This window comes from Bombina bombina, chromosome 4 (genome assembly GCF_027579735.1).
Source record: "Bombina bombina isolate aBomBom1 chromosome 4, aBomBom1.pri, whole genome shotgun sequence".
NCBI lineage: Eukaryota > Metazoa > Chordata > Amphibia > Anura > Bombinatoridae > Bombina > Bombina bombina.
The window spans coordinates 116,136,934-116,158,631 of NC_069502.1; the positions used below are offsets into that span (position 1 = coordinate 116,136,934).

Below are 21,698 nucleotides of genomic sequence, written 5' to 3' on the forward strand. Positions count from 1 at the left end.
TCCACTGGCGCATATGGGTACCAACAGTTTTATATATATATATCAATATTTTAATATATTTATTTTTGCGATCTTAAATTATCAACATATGTCAAAAACAGCACAGAAACATTATATAATATAAATATAAGCTAAATATTAACTTAAAAAACACTTTTTTTATTAATCAAAACATGGCGGTGTAAATATTTATAGGGATGTACTGTGATAAATAGGGAGTAAATGCCGTTTCCGACAGGCAAAATTTATTATTATTATGCCCCAGCTCACCTGCACAAAGTTACGTCTATTTTTATGATAAATTCAGGCGCACATGTGCGCTTCTCCGGAGGCAAGCTGGGGTGCAGTTACAGGCGAAGCACATACAGAGTTTGCCTAGCCTTTGATAAATCTAGCCCTTATACAGAGATACGACTTCTCTCTACCCCTAATGCACATGGAAAGTTTTATGACACAAAATAAACTCAAATCACCAGCCATGCCTGTTAAGCATAAAGATAAAAAGCATAGGGTCCCAGGTGCAAGTATAGAGACAGCCAATGAGCCTACTGCCTCCAAACTAGAGCTACAGCCACTAGTCAGCCAGCTGTCCGATCGATTTCTACCTCAATTTAAGCTTCTGAAATCCCAAATGATCAATCTGACTACAATAAGTTGACAGAGGTAGAAAATAGAGTCTCCGAGGTGGAAGATATGGTTAATGATCAGTCACATGTACTCAGCGATTTAGAGAAAAATATGAAATTGGCTCAGACTAAACTACAGGACCTAGAAGATCGCTCTAGGTGCAATAACTTGAAAATGATTGGCTTACCTGAGAAACAGGAATTTGCAGATTTGTTATATTTTGCTGCAATTATACTTCCTAAAGCTTTGGGAGCTCAACAACAGTTTTTGCCTATAAAGATTGAAAGGGCTCATAGGATGGGTTCCCAAAGAGTTAATTCTGCAGGATTATCGCAAAACAGACCAATAACGATCAAGTTCTTAAATTATCAGGACAAAATGAACCTCCTGAGACTTTGTAGAAAAACTGACAAACTTATAGTTGACGACACCAGATTATTAATCTTTTAAGACTGTTCTAGCGAAACCTCTGCTAAGAGGAAAGAAATGGCACCGTATTGCACAAAATGAATAAATCTAGGCCTTACTGCTAGATTAATGTATCCAGCTAAAATCCTAATTGATGAGAAATATACAATCATTACACTCTCGAAAATTGAAGAGGTGAAAGGATATTTCAAGCAAAAGAATATTCAGTAGAACTATTATATATTGTCTTATTAGATAGGTATTGTAACCCGTTCCTGTTTTTATTTTTTATTTTTTTTATTTAGGAGTGGAAATGCTGTATTATTATGATGTTAACAGGAGAATATCTTACTGTGTTTTTAGATTATGTTTTTTTTTATTTTTATTTTGCCTCTCCCCTCTTCTGTCCCATATAAATAGATGATGACATTTTTTTTAAAATGTTTATCATAGAATATTGGGGTATAACCTCCCCCGCTAAATGGAAAATGGTGATAAAACAACTAGCTAATTATAATCCCGACATAGCTTTCATCCAAGAAACACACCTAAAAAGCCAGGAAAGTGATAAACTTAAGAGCAAGTGGGTGGATGAGGGCTTAGCTATCCCCTGTTTGGCCAGGAAAAAAGGAGTTGCTTTTCTATTTAATAAAAACTTCTCTTTATAATAAATAAAGAGTTTGGTCCAGATGAAAGATGGGCAATTGAAGAAATTGAGGTGGAAGGAAATAGTTTTATTCTTTGTAATATTAATGGGCCAAATAATACATCCTCTGAAATCCTATTGGTTGTTCAAGTCAGCCAATAGGATGAGAGCTAATGAAATTCTATTGGCTATTCAAATCAGCCAATAGAATATCAGTAGCTCTCATCCTATTGGCTGATTTGAACAGCCAATAGGATTTCAGTAGCTCTCATCCTATTGGCTGATTTGAATTTAAAAAATCAAATCAGCCAATAGGAATGCAAGGGACGCTATTTTGAAAAAGCTCCCTTGCATTCAAGATCCAGTGTAAAATATGAAGAGGACTCTCTACACCGGATGTCTTCAAGGATGGACCCGCTCCGTGCCGCCTGCACTTATGCCCGCTACTTAGTTTACTCGTGAACTTTATCCTAAAATATCCTAAATAGGGCACATTAGTGCAGACCACTGCCATTTAAGAAAAAAATCCCCATAAAATCCCCCCATGCTGGCACTTCCCTGTAAGTGTCAGTGACTGATAAACAAAGAATATACTTGTCCTCTCTCGCCAGCCCAGCCCAGGACAAGTGCATTCAATGCTTACATGAAATGTTTATGCATATACATAAAAATGCCCATTTAAACCATGTTGTAATATTTATGTTAATACTAGCTATATTTTGCAATGCACTGCATTGCAAAATGTGTCTAGCAATAATATAAACATTGCAACATGGATTAAATGGACATTTTTATGTATATGCATAAGCATTTCATTTGTCCATGGCTGACCCTAGATAACTATAAGCGTCCAACTTTTGTTGAATACTGGAATAGGACAGGGCAGGAACAAGCAGGTGGTTTGTGTAGGTGTGATTATTTGGGGCAAGGATAGACAACTCGTCAGAGTTTTGGGGGTTGCTCCTATTTTAGGATTTTTCTACAAATTGCTTTTAACCTCTTTACATCTCTCTAGGGTACGTCTCTGGTCTTACAATGGGGATTGCTTTTTTGATAGCAAGACCGTGCTATTTCAAGATGTCTACTTAAAGGAGGAAAGTCATAATAGTGCGGCCCTGCCGCTCGCGTTGAGACCTGCGCTATTATAGCATAAAAAACTCTTAATGACCAGCAAAGTACAGGCTACGTGGTGGTTGTTAAGGGGTTAGTATTGGGAGCTTTTTGCTGAGAATATCTTACAAGTGTCACACAACTTGTGTAACCTCTGCCTTCCACTGGCTACCTGGTATTATGTGCTGCTGTTGTCAGCCAATAGACAGGCAGCACAGTTAGACCAATCAGGGAAGAGGGGATTCAGTTGGAGCTTGCGGAGGAAAAACCTTTTAACATTTAGCACTAAGACTGTATGATGTACCGAGGGGGTGGTGAATTTAAGCTACCTCTATTGGTTTCATATGGGTGTTTATCTGGCTCTGTCACCAGCCACTGACCACTACTTATCAATTTAGAAATAATGCTATTATTGAAAGGTGATAACACTTTTGACGTCTCATGTCACTGAAGCTTTATTAACGTGTGTTAGATCTGCTGTGTAATTGAAAAGTCTAAATGACAGCTATGATGAGCTGGGCCTGTGCAAGGAGAAAGGTGTTAATTACTAAATGTAAAGTGCCAGCAGTGAAGCAGATAAAACAAAGAAACAGAACTGTAGCCCTGTGTATTAGAAGCTGCATGCACCAGCCCCTTAAATTGTGGACGACCTGCAGCCCACCGGGAAATCTCCCGGTATCCTGGTAGGCCACTCTGGCCTTGGGAGAAAATAAGGTTAGGGGCTGACACAGGAACTTTAGGATCAGGTGACTAAGACTTAAAAGTCTAAGATGGCTATAAGGTGACAAAGGGGCTGTAGGATCAAGGGTCCAAGCTGATGTGGATATGTGGCTTAAATAATAGCTGCAATGCCAAGAGCCCAATCATTATTGTGATTATTATAATTATAAATATTATTATTATTATTATGTAATTATTTTTCTATATTTTTAAACGTTATGCAAAAGAGTAGGCTGGCACAATGCTAAAATAAAGTTGCCAGCCCCTGGTTTAGAGCCTTGTTACTTTTTGTGCTTGTGGAAATTCATAGTACCTGAGTAAGTAATTCATGCCCTTTCAAATTTAGTCATTTTTTTGGAGCTTCTAGTCAACTATATTAGTGTGTGAGTGTGTATATATATATATATATATATATATATATATATATATATATATATATATATATATATATATATGCATTGAATGAAGATATAGTCTATATGGTGGGGCTGTTTATTGCAATCATAATAGTTTGATTTCTTAAAGGGTTTAAATCCTTTATATTTGGATTAATACTGTATATAAGAGCAATTAACCATTGTATTGCAAACAATCTTAGTACAAAAACCATGCTTTACAAATATTTAAAAATGTTCTTTGTAGGAAGTTGCTGTTAAATTGCATTATAAGGGTACATCCCTTAAAAAGCCTTTTAAATATGTTTAATTTATTTGCTTTGCTGGGATTAATTAGAGACCATTTATTTTTAAATTTAGTATCCATTTAAAGGTATTCATTTTCTGTGGTATTAATCTTAAGTGTGCTCGTGTGGATTATCTAAATGGAGTTACAAAAGGTCTCAAAAAATATTAATTTGGTACACAATGCACCAGTGCAGTCAGTAAGGCCAGTTAAATACTTGGTTGCATTGGGAGAGGTATTAGTAGCAGACAAAGCAAGGTTCTTATTCTACTTTACAGATCATTAGTTAGACCACATCTGGAATATTGTGTATGGTTCTGGAGACCATGGGGCCTATCTATCAAGCTCCGAACGGAGCTTGACGGTCCGTGTTTCTGGCTTGCCTGAAACACAAGTTATGGAGCAGCAGTCACAAAGACCGCTACTCCATAACCCTGTCCGCCTGCTCTGAGCAGACGGACAGGAATCGCCGGAATTCAACCCGATCGAGTACGATCGGGTTGATTGACACCTCCCTGCTGGCGGCCCATTGGCCGTTAGTCTGCAGGGGGTGGCGTTGCACCAGCAGCTCTTGTGAGCTGCTGGTGCAATGCTGAATACGGAGAGCGTATTGCTCTCCGTTTTCAGCGAGGTCTGGCGGACCTGATCCGCACTGACGGATCAGGTCCGCAAGACCTTTGATAAATTGACCCCCATATATTCAGAAAGATATAAATAAACTAGAAGCTGTCTAAAAGAGGGCTACTAAAATGGTACATGGTCTAAAATATAAAACGTACAAAGAAAGACTCCATGACCTAAATATGTATAGTTTAGGGGAGAGAAGGCAAAGAGGTGACATGATAGAAACCTTCAAATATATGAAGGCACTTAATAAAGTGGAAGCTGAAAGCATTTTAAAAAACAAAACAAAAAAAAAAAAACAGGTGCCAAAACAAGGGGATCACACTCTTAAAGGAACAGTCTAGGCCAAAATAAACTTTCATGATTCAGATAGAGAATCTAATTTTAAACAATTTTCCAATTTACTTTTATCACCAATTTTGCTTTGTTCTCTTGGTATTCTTAGTTGAAAGCTTAACCTAGGAGGTTCATATGCTAATTTCTTAGACCTTGAGGCCCACCTCTTTTCAGATTGCATTTTAACAGTTTTTCACCACAAGAGGGTGTTCACGTATTTCATATAGATAACACTGTGCTCGTGCATGAGAAGTTATCTGGGAGCAGGCACTAATTGGCTAGACTGCAAATCTGTCAAAAGAACTGAAATAAAGAGGCAGTTTGCAGAGGCTTAGATACAAGATAATCACAGAGGTAATAAGTATATTAATATAACTGTGTTGGTTATGCAAAACTGTGGAATGGGTAATAAAGGGATTATCTATCTTTTAAAACAATAAAACTTCTGGTGTAGACTGTCCCTTTAAGTAAGAAGGTAGCAGATTCAGGAGAAATGTGAGGAAGCATTTATTTAGAGAAAGGGTGGTGGGTTCATGGAATAAACTTCCAATTGAGATGGTAAACACACGATTACAAGTGGAGCTATAAATATTGCTTGGTGGAAACAATATTAGCGCTCTACTTGGTAATACCAGCTCATGATAATGTGCGCTGGTATTACAAATTAATCACAAAGTGAACACGAGCTCGCGTTCGCATTGCAAGGAAGCATTGTGCTCACAAGATCGTGCTTCCATAGGCGCAGCGAAGGGTGTAAGTAGCACAGCGTTGGGCAGCATTTTTAAACATATATGAATATGCTTATATATATATATTTATGTGTTAATATGTATGTATATATATATAGATATATAGATAGATATATAGATAGATAGATAGTAGTAGTAGATGGCGCTGGTCTATTGAGTGATTTTCTCTAGTAAGTGAAGAGAAAAAAGGCTTGATGCATATATTGAAGCCAGTTAATATGGGTGCAGTATACTCACTCCATAAGATGAATCTTTACAGCTGAAAGGGAACGTAGCGTCAGATGGCAAGAGTCCACAGGTTCCTGGAGTCAAATACTGAATCTTCAGGTTTATCCAAAAGTGGACTATAAATGAATAGAGACCCAAATGACAAAAGTATCCAGTGTATAATTAAAAAAATGTAGTAACTTACTCCATAAATAAGGAGATTCCAGCTCAGCACAGCAAAACAAGATCTTGACAATCTTTCAACAAAGGATAAAAGGTTTTATTTGCTAAACGCGTTTCAACGTATTACACGTCTTTATCAAGAGCATACATTAAAACAGGTAAAACAGGTAAGAAAAACCAAGTATTGAGTGTGTTACTCAGGTACTATGAATTTCGACACTCAATACTTGGTTTTTCTTACCTGTTTCACTTGTTTTAATGTATGCTCTTGATAAAGACGTGTAATACGTTGAAACGCGTTTAGCAAATAAAACCTTTTATCCTTTGTTGAAAGATTGTCAAGATCTTGTTTTGCTGTGCTGAGCTGGAATCTCCTTATTTATGGAGTAAGTTACTACATTTTTTTAATTACACACTGGATACTTTTGTCATTTGGGTCTCTATTCATTTATAGTCCACTTTTGGATAAACCTGAAGATTCAGTATTTGACTCCAGGAACCTGTGGACTCTTGCCATCTGACGCTACGTTCCCTTTCAGCTGTACAGATTCATCTTATGGAGTGAGTATACTGCACCCATATTAATTGGCTTCAATATCTGCATCAAGCCTTTTTTCTCTTCACTTACTAGAGAAAATCACTCAATAGACCAGCGCCATCTACTACTACTATCTATCTATACACAGTCACAAGAAGGCTGCGATCTGACCTAAAGGAGAGTATCAGTTCTTAGTTCATTTGTACAGAATATTGTGTGTTTTTTTCCATCTTGCACCTCTGTATATTGTTTTCCTTTTTGTATATATATATATATATATATATATATATATATATATATATATATATATATATATATATATATATACTCAGTGCTAAATGTTTAATGTTCCCACAATGTTTTACACCATGCTCACAATGTTATACATCGTGAGCGCAGTGTTTTAAAGTGTTCTCAAGTTTTAACTATTTAGTGCACACTCAACATTCACTAAGGCATGTGCGCAAAATACTTGTCCCCAAAGATGCAGTTACATAGTGTGCACGCAATAGGCAAATTGTGAGCATCAGGTGTCAAGTCCTACAAAAAAAAAATGTGGTAACTCACCAAGACTTCCACCCCTCACAATTAATATTGTTTTATATACACACACTGTATTTATATGTATATAATCTATACTCCTTGGTTAATTAAAGCAAATTAAAGGGTTGAATTGTTGCCTTTGGGCCTGAGAATCTTCCTCTGTCACAAAGTCTCACCCCCTTAAGGTGCAATATTCCTATTTCTGCTGAGGGAAGCCAAATAACCCCAGAGCAAGCCACACAAAAATGTAAGCACTATGAGGTCCATTTACCATTGTGCGGACGGACATGATCCGCTATAGCGAACCATGTCCGCCGCACATCGATAAATGCCAACAGCATTTATCGATGTCTGCATTTATCATTGTACCAGCAGTTCTTGTGAACTGCTGGTGCAACGCCGCCCCCTGCACATTCGCGGCCAATTGGCCGCTAGCAGGGGGTGTCAATCAACACGATCGTATTCCATCGGGTTGAGTTCTGTCCGCTGCCTCAGATCAGGGGGACAGGTTATAGGGCAGCGGTCTTTAGACCACTGCTTCATAACTTGTGTTTCTGGTGAGCCTGAAGGCTCGCCAGAAACATGGGGCATCAAGCATCCGTTCGTGAAGGCTCAACCCCCACAAAGTGCAGGGTGATCACACAGCAGGACCGCTGACAGGCTTACATTTAGTGTATTGTAGGAAGTATTACTGCACATTACTAGAGGATCTCACTATCACTCTAACCAGACTGTGCTCTAGCTACTCCCACCAGCAGCAGCAGTGCTTACGGAGGTGTTTCTGTTTTCTGTTAGTTCCTCCTGCAAAAATAGTACAGGAAGGAACTCCATTCCCATGCGTTCCCGGTCGACTTGGCCCCTGGTGTGCATGATGTAACTATTTATCATATCTCCCAACATTTGTGGGTGAGAATGAGGGACATAGCAGGTTGATAGGAGTATGTCACCATTTTGCGGGTGGAGCCATGTTGGGAGATCAGTGATCATGGGTGGTTAGTGGGCAGGATTGTGGGTGTGTCAGGACAGTTTGTGGGTGTTTCTTGGTGTTCTGTGGGTGGGGCTAAGGGAAGTTTTCTAAAGAGGGGCATATGGCTGTCTCAGAGGGACTAAGGGACTCTCCCTCTCAAATAGGTACAGTTGAGAGGTCAACATTACCAGCAGCTTCCTATTCTTGTTAATGCCACAAATGTGACGTCTGCACAATTATTGCTTGTGGCGTGAAAATACACTACCGCCTACCGGTCACATGACCCTACGGCTGACTTTACATTTACGGCTTTAACAAGAATAGAAAGCTGCTGAAAATGTTATTTTGTGTGTTAAATCAAAGTAAACATAAAAAGAAACAGATTGTGTTAAAAAAACAACAAACAACATTTATTTTCTTGAAAAATGAACACCGACTATAGCTACAAAAGTGAACTGACATGCTGAGATCTTAAGTTGCATTCTGCCTCTACTGAGCATGGGCAAGAAACTAACTTCCTCTTTCTCTAGCATTCACTGAGCAGTTAGCCAGTTCATTTTGCTCTAGCAGATGTATGACAGCAATCTATATTTGCCTTTCCGTAGAGACCCCAGTGCCCTGGTTGGGCTGTGGCAGGAAGTAATGGACTGCACAAATTATTCATTTGATAAGTAGCACATATTGCAATGATTTCTCTTACGTATAACCAACTGCTTAGTGCTTTTTTTATTACAACAATAAACATACTGTTTTATCCCTTTACATTACAGATAAGTATATTAAGCAACACCCAAACAAGAGTACATTTGTATATTAATAATTAAGCGCAATGGATTGTGCAATAATCTTTTAACCTGGTTCATTTTGTTTGCATGATATTTGTTATAGTAAACTTACAATTGTCTATCCTGAATATGAAATTATCTTAAAGGGACAGTCTACTCCAGAATTGTTATTGTTTAAAAGGATAGATAATCCCTTTATTACCCATTCCCCAGTTTTGCATAACCAATACGGTTATATAAATATACTTTTTACCTGTGTGATTACCTTGTATCTAAGCCTCTGCAGATTGCCCCCTTATCTCAGTTCTTTTGACAGACTAGCATTTTAGTCAATCAGTGCTGACTCATAAATAACTATACAGGAGTGAGCACAATGTTATCTAATGTGGCACACATGAACTAGCACTGTCTAACTGTGAAAAACTGTCAAAATGAGGCATTTTTAGAAATCAGTTTGAACCTACCTAGGTTTAGCTTTCAGCAAATAATACCAAGAGAACTAAGCAAATTTGATGATAAAAGTTTATGAGAAAGTTGGTTAAAATTGCATTCCCTATCTGAATCATGAAAATCCTTATTGCTCCATCCACATATTTATTTAAAAATAAACTTGTCAGAAAACTCTATTTAAAGTATTAGTTAGTGGATAGTCATCTAATTTCCTGATTGGCAAGTTTACATTTTTGACATACTGAGAGAGGGAGTTGCCCGTGTTAGATAATATGTCAATTATTACGGATCTTGTGATCACATGGTTTGCATCCTACCTATCAGATGCTTAGTTTCAGGGGAACATTGTGTGATCCATAGAAAAATTCTATTCAAGCACTAGACTGCTCAGTCTTTAGCACCTTAATTTATTTGACCTTTTCCTTAAGTAAACTTTTATATTAATTTAGGTTTCTGGCAACACCTCTTTGCTGCAGGCACCTAGGAGCAGTGACGCACTACTGGGAACTAGCTGAACCCATTGAGTGTGTCAGTCACAATGGCATATGTATGCAGCCACCAATCCCCAGCTAGCTGCCAGTAATGCATTGCTGCTCGTGAGCCTACCTATGTATGCTCTTCAACAAAGGATACCAAGAGAATGAAGCAAATTTGATAATAGAAGTAAATTGGAAAGTTGTTTAAAATGTCATGCAATATCTGCATTATGATAGTTTATTTTGACTTTACTGTCCCTTTAATTCACCATACTTGTCCTTGGTAATGAGGTGCACTAAGGAAATTAAGCTTTTGAAAAATGCTTCTGAAGTCACAAATTTCACAATCATTGTTGAGGTATTGAAAATAAAAATAATAAAATGTAAAAAACGTATAATCCTTTGGTATCTTTTATTGAAAAACATGCAGCTTAAGAGTAGCAACACACTAATTGGAGCTTGCTGCAGATTGGTGGCTACATGCATATGCCTCTAGTCATTGGCTCACCAGATGTGTACAGATAGGTCCCAGAAGTGCATTGCTGTTCTGCATCTGACTATAACTATGTGTTTTATGCAATTATGAAATGCTTTTATACAGTTAAGCATTCTCTGTATTTGTATGTTTTTTTAAATGCTGACATATACTATACATGTATAAACAAAATTAGATGAATGCCCCTTTAAGCTATAGATATGTCTCTTGATATATTGTATTGTACTGTGGCCCTGGTGTATCCATCTATCTATCTATCTATCTATCTATCTATCTATATATCTATATATCTATCTATATATGTCTGTGTGTGTGTGTTTCCAAGGTAAGTTATAAACTTCAAACTGTATAACAAAGAAAAACTGAAGAATGAAGCACAAGGAAAATGTGTCTCAAGTCCCATGACTTATGTTTTTTTTCCCAAACACTCTGCTCACATATATTTTAGCAAGGAAAGACTATTTACAACGGAAGTACATAGCAGATAAGCATTAAAGGGACACTGTATACTAGATTTTTCTTTGCATAAATGTTTTGTAGATGATCCATGTATAAAGCCCATCTGGGGGTGTTTTTGTAAAAATATGTAGTTTTGCTTATTTTTAAGTAACATTGTGCTGATTTTCAGACACCTTACCAAGCCCCAAAGTTTTAGCTGTATACTGATGTATACAGACTTCAGATTGCTTCTGTTTGTATAATGGGTCTTTTCATATGCAATGAAGAGTGGGAGGGTCTGCTATCAGCCCCTTTCAGTGTGTGTCCCAGGCTAATCTCATTAACAGTGTTAAATTGGGAGCTTCTAAGTAAGTTTTTAAAAGGTTTTACACTGGATTTTTATGTAAGTATCGGTGCATATTATACTGCCCCTTTAAGCTGTGCTATGTGGAAAATGCAGCAGAATTCAGCATAAAACTCTTAAAAACCAAAATAAAACTCACCATGTAATTCCTCAAAAACGAATTTAATGAACAGAAATGTAAAAGGTTTGCAACATGTATTTATCAGTTATTTTGCAATTTAAAAGCATTGATTTCTTGCTGAGATTAGACAGTGAGATTAGACAGTGAGATTAGACAGTGAGATTAGACAGTGAGCCCTTTGACGCACTAGTTAAAATAACTGCTGTGCCAAAGAGGACAGCTCTACGCACAAGTATAGTTTTAACTACATAATGATGTATATTGAAATGTTTTCATTGGAAAGGCTATCCTTATGTTATAGTGCAGAATTATGTAATATCTTGGACAATGTTTACTGTCCCTTTAATTGCCAGTATATAATATACATGTAGAAAATGGCTTTTCCCTTTTAAGCAGGGAATATACAAAAAAATAGATTTTATTAACCACATTTTTAAACAAATGACGCAACGTGTTAGTCACTTACTGACCTCAGGGTTATATTCAGTGTGCTCTGACATATCAGAGCCATATCTCTGATATGTGAGACTGAACTGGTAGATTCTGTCAGCCCTATTAATCAAATCATGAATAAAAAAAAAAAGAAAATTTTTAAAAAATCCTGTATTGACGTGTGGCTAAAGGCCTTTTCAGATACATCACAATCTTAATACAGTAATCTGTTATTTATAATGCCTGCCTTGACATGGAATTATTCCTGCTACATTAAACTTTACTGACAAAATAAAACTTGTCTACCAACACTGTATCAAGCAAAATCCTCCACAATATATATACAATGTGACCTTTGCTCCATTACAATATACTGAACTATGTCAACCCCTATAGCCCACATACAATCAATCTTAAAGTGATCGTAAACTTTACCTATTTGCTGCCTAGTATATAAAATTATTATTAATATCAGGCACACTTTCATTTATTCCATTTTTGTTAAGATGCTTTATTTGTAAAATATTTACCATTTAGTGATGGTAAACATTGCGCCGTTCCTCCGTCGCATCCCATCACTGAGTGCCCCACGAACTGGACACCAAGTTGGGCAAATTGGTGTCGATTGGAGGAAGCCGGATTCGTCATCGCTAAGCTAAATGAAGTATGAAATGCGGCGGAGGAACGGCGTGATGTTTACCATCACTAAATGGTAAATATTTTACAAATAAAGCGTCTTAAAGAAATGTAATCACTGAAAGTGCCCGTGATATTAATAATAATTTTATATACTAGGCAGCAAATAGGTAAAGTTTACAATCACTTTAACCACCCATAATGCTCTGTACTCCCAGCCAAAATTCCAAGAATTGCTTCTAGTTAGGGTTGCCACCTCAGCTATGTTTTCCTGGACAGTTATGAGTTGCACATGGTGCAGGGTATGCAGGGAGAAACATGTATTGTGCCTCTGGACAGCACATAGCGCTGCTCGACAACACTATTCATGTTAATCCCTGCACACCCTGCACCATGCGTAACTCATAACTGTCCAAGAAAACACAAATACCCCTGCACCCAAGGGCCTACTCTGTACAGCCTTCCAGTGCCTAATGACTACCTTCCACATTCCTTAGAGTGAATGAATCCTCAACAGCCATGTGTGACCCCTCCAAACCCATAGACTGCCCCCCCCAAAGTGTAGGCCTGAGCAAAGAATACCATGACAACAAAACACAATTTTGTAACAGAAATAAACTGAAAACCTTTTTAAAAGAATATATGTTGAGTCTGAAACACAAAAAAACTATTTTTTATTTAATCTACAATCTAGATAAACCTCTAATTTTAATAAAATACTACATATCTAATGTAGTGATTTATTGAAAGTAAAAATATGAGTTCTGATTAGATTTCCTTTGCTATGACTGTATTCTGACATGTAGATTATTTAGCTTTTCCCTATCACCAGGAAACACATTTTATAGCATTTTTTTCCAACTTCCACAACTTGTAGTTATTTTATGACATTTTCCTTATTTACATTTTTTTGAATATGGGTAATGATTCCCCCCCCCCTTTTTTTCTATAAGAAGCACCTTAGCCTCTGTATAGTTTTAAATGTGTTTTTTTTTTGTCTTTCTTTTAATTGAATCAATTTAGGTAGGTGTGAATCATAATGCAAAATAATAATAAAAAAAAAAAACTATTGAATGTTATATTGCCATCTGCTGAGCTGACGCATATGAAAAAATGCAACAATAGACTTCTATTTTCTTATTTATTTTTCATTGAGATTACAAAAGAGAAATCTTCACATAGCAGAAATAACAAAATAATACCGCTGATATAAGTGAGTCAGTACTTTGTGTGATGGATAGGTACAAACATTTATCTGCTATAACTGAACTTCGGCATTAGCGCTGCGGAATCTGTTGGCGCTCTACAAATAACCGATAATAAAAAATAATTAAAAGCAGCCATCACATATTAACAATAGAGACTAATGGCTATTGTAAACAAAAGCTCTAAAGCTTCTGACTATATGTTATTACACTCCTGTATTATGCTAAAACATTATCACCTCTAGATGTGACCAATAAACAGCATACAACTTGTAAACACTGAGTTCAGTAACCTATTTTTTTTATTATAGATCTAGTGAACATTTTTTCTACTCCTATTAGTCACTTTGTCGACCCGCACACGGGCCCTTACTGCCACCTAATGGAGAAAATAATATATGTCTCTGTATTCACAAAATATCAAGACCAGTGATCTCAAAGTACCAGCCCTGGGGCCATATGCAGCTCTCAAGATCGTTTAATCTGGCCCTCCCTTGTTTATTAGCTAAATTATTCATTTGGCCCCATCATTTTTTTATCCTTCTAAGAGGTATAACATGTTGATGATCTATATAGGCATTCACAAGATAAATATGAAGACAAACATGATTCACCTTTATCTATATTGTTTCTTACCTCTTTATAGAATCTAATTATATTAGTATGACATGAACAGTTACTCATAAAATCATATTGATATATATATATAATATATATATAATCTTGTTTTAGTTATTATATCTTAAATATAATCTAGGCATGGGCATTTGGATAATTCGTTATAATCAAAATGCATAAGAAGCTCACAGCATTCGGCTCTTCTCAGAGCTAGATTTTTTGTTCTGAAAGTGCAACACACTAAGATCTGGATTTGCACATATCTTAGTGTGTTGCACCTCCACAAGAATAAATCAAGTTCCAAAAAGAGCCGAATGCCCATGTGACTGCATTTTTCTGCATTTGGATCATAACAAATAATCTGAATGCCATGCCTTATGTAATGAATATATCATAATGGTTTGTTCCAGTTGTTGCTGTTTATATTTGTTGCAGTTCATATATTCTAACACTAGGGACAAGCATGAGGTATAACAGTGAAATGGGTGTGTTATCTTCAGTTAATAAAAAGTTCTTGAAGTTGAACAATGGTGCCTTAATGAGTTCTGTGCATTCTATAACAGGAGATCTTTACATGGTGTCAGAAGTAAACAGATTTATTTCAGTTTGATTGTCATGGCTGCAAGCAGACAGCAAGTGCCTCCTATGGACTTTGATAAAGGCAATGTATGTGAGCACTGGACAAGATGGAGAGAGCTCATGGAATTATTATTTGCTGGCCCTGATGCTGACAAGTGGACACAGGAGCAGAAGGCTGCACAGTTTCTCATTTGCATTGGAGAGAAAGGCAGAGATATTTGCAGATCATGGAGTGCAAGTGGAGCTATATCTGCTGAAGGTAAAAAGGTTCCCAATGTGTTATTTGAGAAATTTGAGGCATACTGTAATCCTAAGAAAACATAACTGTACAGAGAAAAGTGTTTTATGAAAGACATCAGGGTAAAACAGAATCTATAGATGAGTGGGTCACACAGCTACATCTCATAGCTAAAGACTGTGCCTTTCAGGACTGTGATGATATGAGAAGTACAGGAAAAATTACTGCTAGAAGAGGATCTAACCATAAACTCTGCTGTAAAAATAGCTAAAGCATATGAAACATCTAGAACTCACATGCAGTTAATTCATAGTGACACAAAAGTCTTACACATGGTGCAAAGGAAAAGTGAAAGTAATCTGATTCATAGCAGAAAAGCAAATAACCTGCAGGATTGTGCAGAGCAAACTCTTTACAGAAGCTGTACTAAATGTGGTACAAAACACACTAAGAATACACAGTGTCCAGCACAGGGAAAAATATGCTACAAATGTCAGAAAAACAACCATTTTGCCAGGGTGTGCAGAAACAACACTATAAAGTATAGGAAGTCAGTGAATCAAGTGGAGCAAGATGAAAATGAAACTGATAGTGACATTGATCAAAGTACAATATTTCTAGCTATGGTGGATAAAACAAATGTAGAACAAGATGAAGTATATGTTGAGATTCTTGTGAGCACACAAAACATACCAATTAAATTCAAGATTGATACAGGTGCACAAGTAAATTGCATTCCTGCTAGCACATATTATGACAAGCTGGCAAACATATGTGAGCTTGAAAAGTCTGGTCTGTCAAAACTTGTTGGTTATGGAGGACACCGGCTGCATGTACTGGGAAAGTGCTCATATCAATGCATGGTACAAAACAAAAAACTTAATTTGGAATTTTATGTTATAGACACCCCAGCAAAGCCTGTTTTAGGGTTAAGTGCCTGCAAACAGCTAAATCTTATAAAAATAGTCATGACTGTTGATCAGTATAACAAAGGTTTATCTAAGCAACAAGTTGAGGAACTATTTTCAGATGTGTTTCAAGGGCTAGGTTGTTTGCCTGGTGAATGCAGCATTAAACTAAAACCAGATGCACATCCAGTAATTCATTCACCAAGAAGGATTCCAATTGCCATAAAAGACAAACTCAAAGAGGAACTGGATCGCATGGTAAATTTAGGAGTGCTGAAAAAAGTAGATGAGCCCACTGAGTGGGTGAGTTCAATGGTTGCAGTAGAAAAGAAAAACTCAGGTGCTTTAAGAATATGCATTGATCCAAGAGATTTAAACAGAGAAATCATGCGAGAACACTACAGTTTACCAACTCTAGATGACATCACACACAAGTTAGCACATGCAAAATTCTTCAGTGTATTAGATGCTCAGTCAGGATATTGGCAGCTCAAATTAGATGAACAGAGCAGCAGGCTCACCACTTTTAATTCACCATTTGGAAGATGGCGCTTTACTAGAGTTCCCTTTGGTATTGCCTCAGCACAAGAAATATTTCAGAAAAAAGCACATGAAACCATTGAAGGCCTTCATGGTGTAGATGTAATCATAGATGATCTTCTGGTATATGGATCTACACGGAAAGAACATGATCAAAATCTGTGTGCACTATTGGAACGGTGTCGAGAGAGAAACATGAAGTTAAACCCAGGTAAAATGCAAATCGGTGTTACCCAATTTAAATATTTTGGTCATATTCTGTCACAAGATGGGCTAAAAGCAGACCCAGAGAAAATAGCAGCAATACAACATCTGGATCCTCCTACCTCTAAGAAGGAATTAGAAACCATTCTGGGTATGTTTAATTATCTGTCAGAACTACTCCAAAAGGATGCACTATGGAGCTGGAATGACTCAATAAATAATGTTTTTGAAGATGTCAAAGGTCTTATTGTGCGTTCCTCGGAAACTGGATTACAATATTTTGACCCCAAGAAGGAGGTAACAATACAGGTTGATGCCTCTCAGTTCGGTTTAGGAGCAGTCCTAATGCAGGAAGGCAGGCCTGTTGCATATGCTTCCAGATCAATGACTCCTACGCAACGCAACTATGCCCAAATAGAAAAAGAAATGCTGGCCATTGTAATTGGTTGTGAAAAGTTTCATCAATACATCTATGGGCAGAAAATCACAGTTGAGACTGATCATAAACCACTTATGAGCATCATGGAAAAACCACTTGTGTCCGCTCCACCAAGGCTGCAAAGAATGATCCTAAGAATACAAAAATATGATATGCATGTAGTATATGTACCTGGCAATAGAATTCCAGTAGCTGATATGCTTTCAAGGACATTTAAGCCTGGACAAGACGAAAGAGAGGAAAGGGACTTGGAAGAGCATGTGCACTCTGTACTTTCACAATTACCTGCTACTGATGAGAAACTTAAAGAAATACAGCTAGCAACAGAAAGGGATGCAACTATGGCCAATTTGATTACAATAATACAGGAAGGATGGCCAAACTCAAAAGCCAAAGTGAATGTTGACTTAAAACCTTACTGGAATGTAAGAAAAGAACTGTCAATAATTGATGGGATTGTATTTAAAGGGGAGAGAATTGTGGTTCCCCCGGAGCTCAGGAAAGAAATAATAAGAAAACTGCATATAGGGCATTTTGGAATAGCCTTGTGTAAAAGACGTGCTAGGGATCTCTTATATTGGCCTGGAATGAATTCACCGATTGAAGACATGGTCAATAGTTGTGCAACATGTCAAGAAAATCAAAGAGCAAACCAAAAGGAGCCAATGATAACAAGAGTACAGCCAGAGAGAGCTTGGCAAAGAATTGCATCAGACCTATTTACATGGAACCATAACAACTATCTTATAATGGTAGACTACTACAGTCGTTACTTTGAAATAGTTCAACTAAGAGACACTAAGTCTAGTGCAGTAATAAATGTCATTAAATCTGTCTTGGCAAGACATGGCATATGTGATGAGTTAATATCAGATAATGGTCCTCAGTACTCCTCAATAGAATTTGCAAACTTTGCAAAAGAATGGGGTTTCAAACACACATTGTCCAGCCCACATTACCCACAGTCAAATGGCTTAGCTGAAAAATATGTACAAATTGCAAAGAACATTTTGGAAAAAGCAGCCCAAACTAATCAAGATCCATACCTGTGTATTCTAAACTACCGTAACACCCCAATAGATGGAATTGCATCACCTTCACAATTACTAATGAGTAGACGTTTGAAATCAGTTTTGCCTTCAACACCTACACAACTTGCATCCAAAGTACAGAATCCTGCAATGGTTAAACAGCGAGTGGAAACAGTAAAAAACAGGCAGAAACAGTACTATGATCGTGGGTCTAAATTTCTAAAACCTTGTGAGCTTGGCGATAGGGTAAGGATGCAAAATTTAGAAGGAAGGTGGAAACCTGCAGTGGTAACCAAAGTAACAAGTGCACCACGCTCATACATTATCCGCACCGAGAATGGCAAAGATTACCGGCGCAACATAGTACATCTGCGTCATAACAGAGGTACGAATACAGGAGTTACAAATATTCCAGATGCAGTGCTTCATGTACCACCAAGGATGTCACATAGTTATATAAATGAGACTCTAAGCTCAACTGATGCTTCACATGTGGACATACAGGAGGGACAATTACTGAGTACAACACCAACCGCACAACTCTCTGATCACAGCTCCAATGTGATTCTTCCTAGCACAACAGAAACAGCACAAGTTGAACCACCCAGTAGATTCTCAAGATATGGACGGAGAATCAAGCCAAAGTATTGGGAAGACTATGACACTACATAACTGTGTGCTTTGTTTGTTTGTTTTTGTGCTTGTTATTTTTTTTTTTTACATTTATATTCCTTTATATCCAACATATATTGTTTTTTTTTTTTTTTATTTTTAAGAAGGGAGATGTAATGAATATATCATAATGGTTTGTTCCAGTTGTTGCTGTTTATATTTGCTGCAGTTCATATATTCTAACACTAGGGACAAGCATGAGGTATAACAGTGAAATGGGTGTGTTATCTTCAGTTAATAAAAAGTTCTTGAAGTTGAACAATGGTGCCTTAATGAGTTCTGTGCATTCTATAACAGGAGATCTTTACACCTTATATAAACCCTTATAATCTGTTCCAGTATCTTCACCACTACTATGTCAGGTTTAGCAACTTTATGTTATTTTGTGTATAGAGGGGGTTTAACTTACTGTCAGTACCCGAAGGCCTGATTAACTTATATTTTTACCACCTCCCCTACATTACTTATTGATTATTACTCAGTACTAGTGTTCAGTGTCGTTTTTAATTATTTTTGTATGTTACTCAATTTTAGTTTAGATTAATAAAAGTTCTATTTTACTAGTATGGAATTTCATTGCCCACCTGTCAGGGCCTAGGGTGCTATATGTGCATACTTTTCTAGGTTTTGGTGCACTTCCTAAGTCCACCATCCCTTTTTTGTGTTCTGAATATTTATTTATGCACCAGCACCATTCCCTCTGTATAATTTGGGATTAATCATTGAACTTTTGTCCTTACTTATTAATTTGAGGGGAAAGCCCGAGTGGTGCCATTGCTCTAGTGTAGTATCATAAATATTTCATCCTAGATGGCTTCTCACTACCTAAAGCTGAACCTCTCTAAAACTGAATTCCTTTTATTTCCTCCCTCTACCAATCTCCCCATTTCCCAAATCTCACTTACTGTGGGCAACCCTGTCATCACTTCAGTTTTCTTAAGCATCGCTCTCCATCTGCTGCACCTCTTAGCCAACACCTCCACTGGCTTCCCTTAGCCTCAAGAATACAAAGCCCTCACCAACACTGCACCCTCCTATATCTCTGCCCTTGTCTGCAAATATTTCCAAACCCACCCCCTCCGCTCTGCCCAAGACCTACTTCTCTCTTAATCTCTTATTACTTCCTCACACTCTCTACTGCAAGACTTTTCTAGAACTACACCTATCATATGAAACTCCTTGCCTCGTTCAGTCAGACTTTCTTCTAGTCTCAAAAACGTTGTGTTCCTTAAAAACCATATCTGTTCAAGGATGCGTACGACTTACCTAAAGATGTCTCTACTACTTATGTTTCCCTATCCCTCAACTTCCCTATGTATTTCCTTTAGATTTTAAGCTTGAGAGCCTCTCTAACTATAGCTCCCTTTGCAAAAAAGTGCATTGACAACTGATTGTATGAGCAGTCACAGTGACTTTACCAAAGCTTTTGACCTTGATTAATATTTCTAGTTAATGTGATTATCACTAGAATTAACCTGTTACACTCCAGATGAAGGTAATGTCTATCCAGCTAAGGACCAAGCGTGACTCAATAAACACTGACTCAACTCCCTAGATGAAACCCAGGAGAATCCAAAGGCTTGGTCTGGACAGGGAGGAATTGGCAACTTGCAGTCAAGTGAAGTGTCAAATCGTAATCCAAATCTCAAGTTTCACGCAGATGGAAGAATCTTGCAGGCAAGAACAGTAGAGCAGGAGAATCTGAACAAATGGTCTGGGAACAAAGGAAAATGGTCATACACAATAAAATTCACAGAGAGAAAGCACACTCAGGAACGCAATCCAAACACTGGGCAAAAAATGGTAACCGTCGCGTTATGAAATAGCATCAGACGCGAGAAAGACCTGAGCCAAAAAATGACAAAAGAATAGATGCAACATGACAGAACGCGCCTACGAAAAATGACATGATGTGCAAAAACAAACACCCTAGCAACAAAGATATAGGCAACGTGCCGCAGGGTGACAGGGCCATGGGATTGTAATAAGAGGGTGCCTTTCATTTTTGTGCTCATCATTAAAAGTATAGGGAGTGTTAGCATGAGCTTGTGCACGTGAGGTTGCAAACATTTTTAAATGCATGATTTTTACTGGGTTCTAGCAGTAAAAATGTTGTAACCTCACAATCGCGTTTGTGCTTCTCATGGTAGCGATTGCGCTTTAATTGTTATCTAGGCCAAAATGTTTAATTATACATAATAAAAGCAACTTTGCAATATATTATCAGCATTTATTTATTTATTTATTAATTGGCCACAGCAGAGGTGATAAGATAATACTGCAGAAGAATGCAAGTTTAACAACATTTCAGTGGCAAGCAATATTCACTTCAGCTACAAGTCTGAATTTGCTCCTGCAAATAAGGTAAGTGGTAGGGGGGGGGGGGGGGGAATGGGAAATAAAAACCATTGCAGCAATCAGTAATGTAGTAAAATAATCCAACATACAGATGGAAATTATAGCCTAAGTAAAAAAACCTAGAGAGAGTAGTCACATAGAAGGTTAATTACAATTACAATTGCTGTTAAGGAAGTATGTGCAAATAAATAGAAATTTAGCCTAACATAATTGAGCGTGTTCTTTTAAAGCCCTAAGATGCTCTTGGCTCTACTGCAGAAGAGTTGGGGCTTTAGACACTAGTAACCCTCCATAGCAATTCCCTGGCCTGTGGTGTGGGATAATAGTTTTCTAGCTTTGAAACACAGTTATTGATAAGTATAAAGTTTT

At 37.3% G+C, this 21,698-nt stretch overlaps 1 protein-coding gene across 1 annotated transcript in view; it reads left to right on the forward strand.

Annotated features, from left to right (window-relative positions):
• Window positions 1–693: 693 nt before the first annotated feature.
• MEP1A (meprin A subunit alpha) overlaps window positions 694–21,698 on the forward strand; it is a 69,561-nt gene continuing 48,556 nt past the window's right edge. The window contains exons 1-2 of the mRNA XM_053711140.1: window positions 694–1,024; window positions 20,527–20,774. Of these exons, the coding sequence (XP_053567115.1) occupies window positions 694–1,024; window positions 20,527–20,774 (579 nt within the window). The remainder of the gene's footprint in view (window positions 1,025–20,526; window positions 20,775–21,698) is intronic.